The sequence below is a fragment of the Meleagris gallopavo genome, chromosome 4, assembly GCF_000146605.3.
Source record: "Meleagris gallopavo isolate NT-WF06-2002-E0010 breed Aviagen turkey brand Nicholas breeding stock chromosome 4, Turkey_5.1, whole genome shotgun sequence".
Taxonomy (NCBI): domain Eukaryota; kingdom Metazoa; phylum Chordata; class Aves; order Galliformes; family Phasianidae; genus Meleagris; species Meleagris gallopavo.
Window position 1 is genome coordinate 31,076,993 of NC_015014.2, and position 7,373 is coordinate 31,084,365.

Sequence of the window (7,373 nt, forward strand, 5' to 3'; positions counted from 1 at the left end):
ACTATTATATATATATATATATATATATATATATATATATATATATATATATATATATATATATATGCATTATCCAAACTGTTCAGTCATTTTTTTTTTTTTCTCTACAAAGTAGAACTGGATAACAGTAACAACAACAAAAAAAGAGAAATAGATTTTGGAGGGATTGCTTGTCCTTCCTATTTTACTCAGGCTAAATCTAAAAGCAAAGACCAGCACGATCCCAAGTACATTCACCTGAAGGGATGAAATGACAGGGAAGGGCAGAGATAGGTGAGTGGACAACGGAACACATGTAGGAAGCCTTGCCAGGTACTTTTCTCTGCTGTGCTCTTAATTACACAGGTGTTAATCCAAATTAACACATAGCAAGTCAATAGTCAGTAGGTCAGTATGATATTTAGACAAACCAACTGCCCCCAAAAGGTAATCGGAGCAAATTTTGCCTACAGCCATGAATCCAGACACATCTTAAGCCATATTTTCTATGATGTTATCAGCCATTACAAAATACAGAACAGGAAAGAAGAGTTTTTGGCTAAGAGTCATTGCTACCTGAGCCAGCCACCTCACGTGCTAACGTTCATACCTTCAGCTCAGAGTATATCTGGGAAACAAAGCTGTGGGGACTCAATCCTGAGGGTATTTCAGCAAGTTCTCACATTCATAACCAGGTAAATACAACTCGCTTCTGGAACATCCATGAACCTTAAGTTTAAATGCACTACAGTTGAAAATCATTGCGAGGATCTGCTGCAGCAGCATCCTGACCAAGTCAGCAGGCATGTTGTGCACTGTACATCAGAAGTAGGTCCTGGCACTTCATTGTCATTTCATTTTAAAGCCCTAACTACTTTAATATTGCTTGGAAAACATCTGATTCAGACTAAATGTGATATTTGCTTGAGTGAAAAAATGGAAGTTCTCATTTGTCACTCACATCACTTCTGACCTTCTCTGGCTTTCTTATCTAGCGTTCCCCTCACTCCACCTAACCTCTAGGACAGCTTATTAATTAAACTCTCATTTTGTCTGTTTTTTCTTTAAAATGCATTTGTGAATACACAGCAGAAAAAAAAAACACAAAAGTAAACAGTTCTATTAAGAATTTGGTGATACGCAGCTCCAATTTTGTTTCTGAGCCTACCAAAAGGAAACTGCCTTTATACCAACCACAGAAATGAGAACGTGTGTATAAATGGTCAGGACTTCAGTTAATTAACAAGAATATTTAAGAAACATTTCAATATACTAACTTTCTTTGATAATCATTGAGGCTTTGGCTGATCAATCTCCTTTGGCATTTTTTCCTCATGTCTCATGTTACTTTTTTTTTTATTAAGCCACACATTCCTAAACAAATCAACTCACAAGCATTCAGACTCAGATAAAAGAAATTATAGGAAACTGCCCCTAACTTCTTTATGAACTGGTTTTCCTTTCTAGCAGACAATGATCTTGGTTATTAGAAAGTAAATAGGAAATAGGATAATTTAAATAATTTGAAAAGAGAATTTGTAAGCATTTTGGTCAGAAAATGAATTAAAAAAAAGAGACTAATATGTTCCCATCTCTAAAACTATTATTTTTACTACCTGTGTTTATTTAAAATTTAATGCCAAAGTTACTTAACAAAGCTTCTAATGCTTGTTCACCGCTACGGTGCTCGGAGTCTGATATCCATGGGATATCATCGACCAAGGCAACCTTTATGGATAGTCACATTAATTCAGTATCTAATAGGACTCAGTTTATTATATGAAAAGTCTCAAAGCACTAGTAGGGTTAGCAGTAGCTCTTAGGTTGAATCATTAAGTCAGTAGTGAGTTCAGTTTTAGTTTATCGTGCTTTATTTTTCCCCTGTTGCTCTAACAAGCAGTCCAAACAAACATATTTCTTCCCCTGCATTTACAACTGTGTGCTTGCAATGTTTCTGCCATGTTTGAAGTGAGATCAGGTTGAAAAAAACTCAACAACAAACCTACCCGCAACCCCACAACTAATTTAACACAACCAACTCAGATTCATTATCTTATCTGTTTCATTTTAGAAAGAAATTTTCTTCCTTAAGCTGAGCAGAAGGAAAAGCACTCAGAAGGTCTTTCAGCTATAATCGTACTGGCATAGCCCCAAACCAAAATGCTGGGTTTGAGAAACCCATTTAAAAGGCTGAATGCCAGCTTCACATCGCAAATGAGTGTAAAGAAGTAACTGCCTATTGTATCAGTAAAAGAATGGTATCAGACCAGAAGTAACTTGGCTGGGATGCAGTTATACAAATAACACCATGTAATGTATTATAAACTTTCAGAATTCTTTTGCAAATATTATATGATTTTTTAAAACCCTGATTCTTAATTTATTCCTTTCAAAAGTTCCATGTTCCATTTAGCAAACAAAAATCCTCATCTGCAGCAGTTACTCAAATACGTAATCTTCCTCATTCACATGACTTCAATTAATTCATGAAACCTCTAAACTGAATCTCCTCAGATAAGCAGATGTTTGATAAACACATCTTAAGATAACCACTTAGTAGAAGTGAGACAGTTTTGGGAGAACTTGTTACCTATGAGAGATGTTTTCTAGTGGGTTATCAAATGTGCTTTGTTTCTTACGCTATAAAAGAAGACAGCTTAAGCAGATCCCCGTGGTTTTAAGATGTTCAGTATTTCATTCTTATTTAAGGTGCTATGAGAAAAACTGATAAAAAGCATTTCATCAGCACTAGCAATAATGGTACTACATAAATGCACACATAACAGGACGGTGACAGTATCTTAATCTGTTTTCTGGGTGTACGGAATACCACGATAGAAGAATTACACACCTGCTCCTGAAGAGTTCTTCAAGTCTGATATAACAGACCAGCCTTTCTCCTTTGTCACAGTCTGTGTGCACGTGACAGCTTATATCCACTGAGAGTTTAGCCCAAAGCATTCAGATTTTCCTATGGTTTGCTGAATAATTTCGTGCTGAATAATAAATTTGTCCACTTTATAGTTCATCAACAATTGATGAGCTGAGTAGATAAACAGTAAGATGTTATGATCTAGCAAAATTTTTTCACTGAACATTGAACATATGGACAAGTTTCTTTGCAGGACAAATGCTGCTGAAATCAGAGAAGGTTTCATAGCCAAAAGGTGCAGATGAGTGAAGGGCAGTCCTCCAATGACAGAGGAACTCCTACATTCATTTCTGTATGAAATCTCTTCCTGTTATCATCAAATCTGTCCACAGACCACATGAAGTTGTCAGACTGTGGTATCAGAAAGATGTCAAACAGCCATCCCAAGCTTTGTGATAACAAGACTTCATTCAGAACAAAGATCTCTGTAATCAGAAATACAGAAATGGACAGAGTATAGATGGAAATAGAATGCCTTAATTTAAAGGTTTCAGCTGACCCAAAATGCACTATCACGAACTATGAAAAAGTTAGTAGTGATGCACTTTTGCAACACTCTCTAGTAGGAACAGCAGAGACCAGAAATGCAATTGATACTACACTGAGGCTTGCTCAGTTAACGAAGATGATGAGATTTTAAGACTCAGGAATAACTTCTTTCTCATTCTGTTTTTCTATTTGAAAAGCTCTGAAAATGAGTGTGGCAAGGAAAAACAAACAAACAGTAATAATTCTACTGGTATCAAATCAGGTGTGGTGATATCAGAATTTCACTACGATTTTCTGGAATCAGAAACTAGACCGGAACAGACAAATGAAGAAGTTTCTGTTTGACACCATGCAGAAATATCTGCCTCCTGCAATAATCAAGCTTAATTCCCATTAATGCCAATGCACCATGACTGTCCTTGCACCAGGGCTGGTATTCATTTCCTGCTACACCTCAGCAGTCTGTAATTTATACTTATTTTGCCCACCTACTAAATGACAAATTGGTGCAAGTGGCACTGCATTTCCACCTACATATTCACTTTTAGACTAACATATACAACAGTAGCTACTGTGCACCTCATCCTGCCTGTCCACAAGATCTTCACAAGGAAGTTGAGGTAGGTCACTGCTCCTTAGACCACAGGGCACAGCACAGCAGAGGAGGGACAAGACCAACAAGGCTGTCCACTCCATCCTGTTTCCTTAGTAGCTTCGCTTCCTGAAGGATCTTACAGAGCACACGTTCCAGCTTAGCTCAAACTGCTGTAAAAAGAGGCATCCTGAAACTGGATAAAGCTAGTCTCTTGTAAGAGACTAGGGCACAGTGTGATGCACTCAAAGAGCAAGTTTCACAGCTGCGCACAGACATTCATATCCCTGGCCAACAAAGATCTGGACATTTAACAGGCTACACTAGGTCTCTGATTAAGACCAGGCAGTCTTATTCCTTCTCCAAATATGTAAATATATAGTTATCCACAACAGATTTCCCCCATACACTTAAGATTTTACAACAATCTAAAGAACTATTTAAACAACTGAATCTTTTTCTTACTAAGAGACAACCAAAATGGACTTAAATCTTGTTTAACTATCCTCTAACAAACTATTATTAAATTATTTACACCACTGTTGATACAAAAAAGATACAGCAACTAGACTTCCATCTAACTAGAAAAAGGAACAATTTTTCATTTCTGCTAGGTAGAGGATTCTCACTTATTATTCCCTCTTTAGGTAAGATGCACAAACAGGTATTCACAACTGATGGGGATTCCTTCCTCACAGTCATACGGCACAGCTTTAAAGGCATGGATGTTGAGCCAGACGCAAGGTCTTTGGGTCAGGGTCCCACTAAGTATCAGAGTCAAAAGCTGAACTCAGCCTCCTCCTAGTAAAGTTAACACTATAACAAAACATTATTGTTCATAGGAAAAAAAAAACCAAACAAACAAAAAACACCAAAACACTTAAATGGATAGAATGAATAACTTTTGTCAGTCCAGAAATAATGTTGCTGTTTCAATAATTCCAGAAATTATGTCTTGTTTTGTGTTTGTTTTTTTAATATTGAGGTTGGAAAAATAAAAAGTATCTTGCAATTGTCCACAGCCTTTTGCTCAACATAAAGGCAGAGAGAATATTGTAGTCTTAAGCAATCATACAGAAAAATTCAGCCATCCAGCCAAATCATGAGGGTGCTGAAAAAACAAACAAAAAAATCACATTTTTTTGGGGGGGGGAACTGGCCAGTTCAAGGGAAGCTGAGTATCTCCTATTGCCGTTTGGATCCAGAAGCCAGAGCATTAAGCAGAAAGAACAAATTCTAGGTGGCCTACTAAACATATATGATTGGATGTGCTCTCTGATTGAAGATAGCATTGCAGCTGGATTTTTTTTTTTTTTTTTTTACTTTAAAGTATGCAGAACTTTCCAGAAATGTCTTTGAGTTACAATAAAACAAGGCTAAGAACATCCAGCATCTCTGTCTGCTTAAAATTCTTTAAAATACAAAACACCTGATCACTGTATCCAGAAATCATGGCTTCTCCCTTAAAAACTCTAAGGACAACCTGGAAGAATGAAAACATACAAGGTACCCTCTCCCTACATAGCTATGCTGCCTTTGCTCATTTAACATGGACCCTTTATAAGGTCAGGAGAATAATATTGCAACTAGACGTGACCAAAAGATATGGTTATCCCAAATCATATTATTAAAATTTGATTTTGACACAAAAGAGCTTACTGAATTCTTCATCAGTTCAATAAAATCCTGCTGGGGGCAGGAGAAGACAGTTACATGGAGGGAAAGATAAATGTCAACCTAAGCTGTCACATCACCCTTCTAAACAGAAAGCAAATCTTTGTGCTCCTGGCCATGCTAAGAAAGGATTTCCCTCTGCATTTCTCACCCCAACCATTATTCTTTTCATGCAAAACAGTCTCCAAAGTCTTCCCTTCAGTCCGCAACTTACTGTTTAGCCTCTCTCTATCACACCCTTTCAGGTTGTACATCTTGGATAGATTCATGATGCCCTCTATTTCTAAAAGAACGAAGGTGGGCAGAGATCCAAGGAGGTTTAAAAGCAGACAAGAGAGCAAACGTCTTTTTTAGATCTGTTTACTTCCTTAAGTTCTCCCATTAGCAACATCCCTCTACTTCCATTGCATCTCTAAATCAAACTTACTGAGTTAAAACACACCACCTACTTTTGAAGATCCCATGGTAGATCCCGGTAGGTCTGGTAGCCTTTCTGTCCTCCAACCAGGGCTTGACTAAAGTCTGGACTGCGTAGTGAATGCTGCTGGAAAATGCAGGAGTCGCATTGACTGGTGTGACGAGAAGGGAAAGGTGTTGAATGAAGATCCTTCATTGAGGCACGGCTGGCGTAACACCCAGCACCCTGTGGGTTATTGCAAAATAAGAGAGCAAACTTCGGAATAAAAACAAACAGAGGTAAGCATGGAGTTGATAAGGAGACTCTAACCTTCTGATCAGCTCAGCATCAAAGAACTCCCCAGGCAGAGATGGACAGAGCAGATAAACCGGCCTAGGCAAGAAGACTTGTTCTTCACCACAGCAGAACAGGAAGCGTGTTAAATTTCCCTTTCCTAGCACTCCCTTTCTGTCCAACTTGTGTCCTTACAGCAGGCCTTCTGGCTGGCAGCACCTTCTACCATATACTCACTGTAAAAGCCATAAGGGAGAGCCACCGCACTGTCTATACTGCTAAATCACTTGCCTCCTGAGATTGCCAACACAAAAACTGAACAGAAAAACAAATACGGACATAAATGTCTTGGTCAACCAAGCCTAACCTCCCTTGATGCTCACTCCTTCACAGTCGTCCTGGACTCCCCTGGCACCAGGGACATGACAACTATAAGTATCCAGCCTCCTAATTATACATTAGTCATTTAATGGTTGGCATAACCCCGCCTGTGGAAAATGCTTACTCTGTGAAAAGGGCCACCAATCTCCTTGGAATTCCCTTCTTCCAGCACAAACATGGATCTTCAGAGCCAGCTAGAAGGGAGAAAAGTAGATATTCCCTGGTAAGGGATTCTGCCCGTACATCTAAATACCCAGACTAAAGAGGAAAATGATCAAAGACCAAACTCCTTGTTTCCAGCCTCTGATGCACTTGGATTTTTGCTATGAAGTTTGAAGTGTTTGGCTTTCCAATGACCTATCAAGATTTCAGTCATTTCGGTGGGAACGCTTATTAACTTACAAAAACCTGAGTAACACTGGGGTAAAAAATAGTTGGAGTAAATTTCCACCCAGCTCTATCTAATGCCCTCTTTCCCCAAAAACGTCCACTCACAGGAACTTCAACGCAATTTGAGGAATATATGTCCTGATAGTCTACTTCTAGGACAATGGTAAAAGCTGTACACTGCTGCACAGTATCTCCTGTTTTTCTGATTTCTTACATTGCTTGGGTCAAAATTGCTTTTTTTTTTT

The 7,373-nt window shown here is 38.3% G+C and overlaps 1 protein-coding gene across 2 annotated transcripts in view; it reads right to left on the reverse strand.

Annotated features, from left to right (window-relative positions):
• The window catches only part of LOC100549159 (transmembrane protease serine 11E-like), a 40,036-nt gene extending 33,297 nt beyond the window's left edge, over positions 1-6,739 (reverse strand). Inside the window, exon 1 of one of the 2 annotated variants that reach the window (XR_004159577.1) lies at positions 6,116-6,739. Coding sequence is in view for 1 of the 2 variants with exons in the window: in XM_031553076.1 (XP_031408936.1) it covers positions 6,116-6,279 (164 nt within the window). In the remaining variant the exon portion in view is untranslated. The remainder of the gene's footprint in view (positions 1-6,115) is intronic. The other variant, XM_031553076.1, reaches the window with a different exon arrangement.
• Positions 6,740-7,373: the final 634 nt, after the last annotated feature.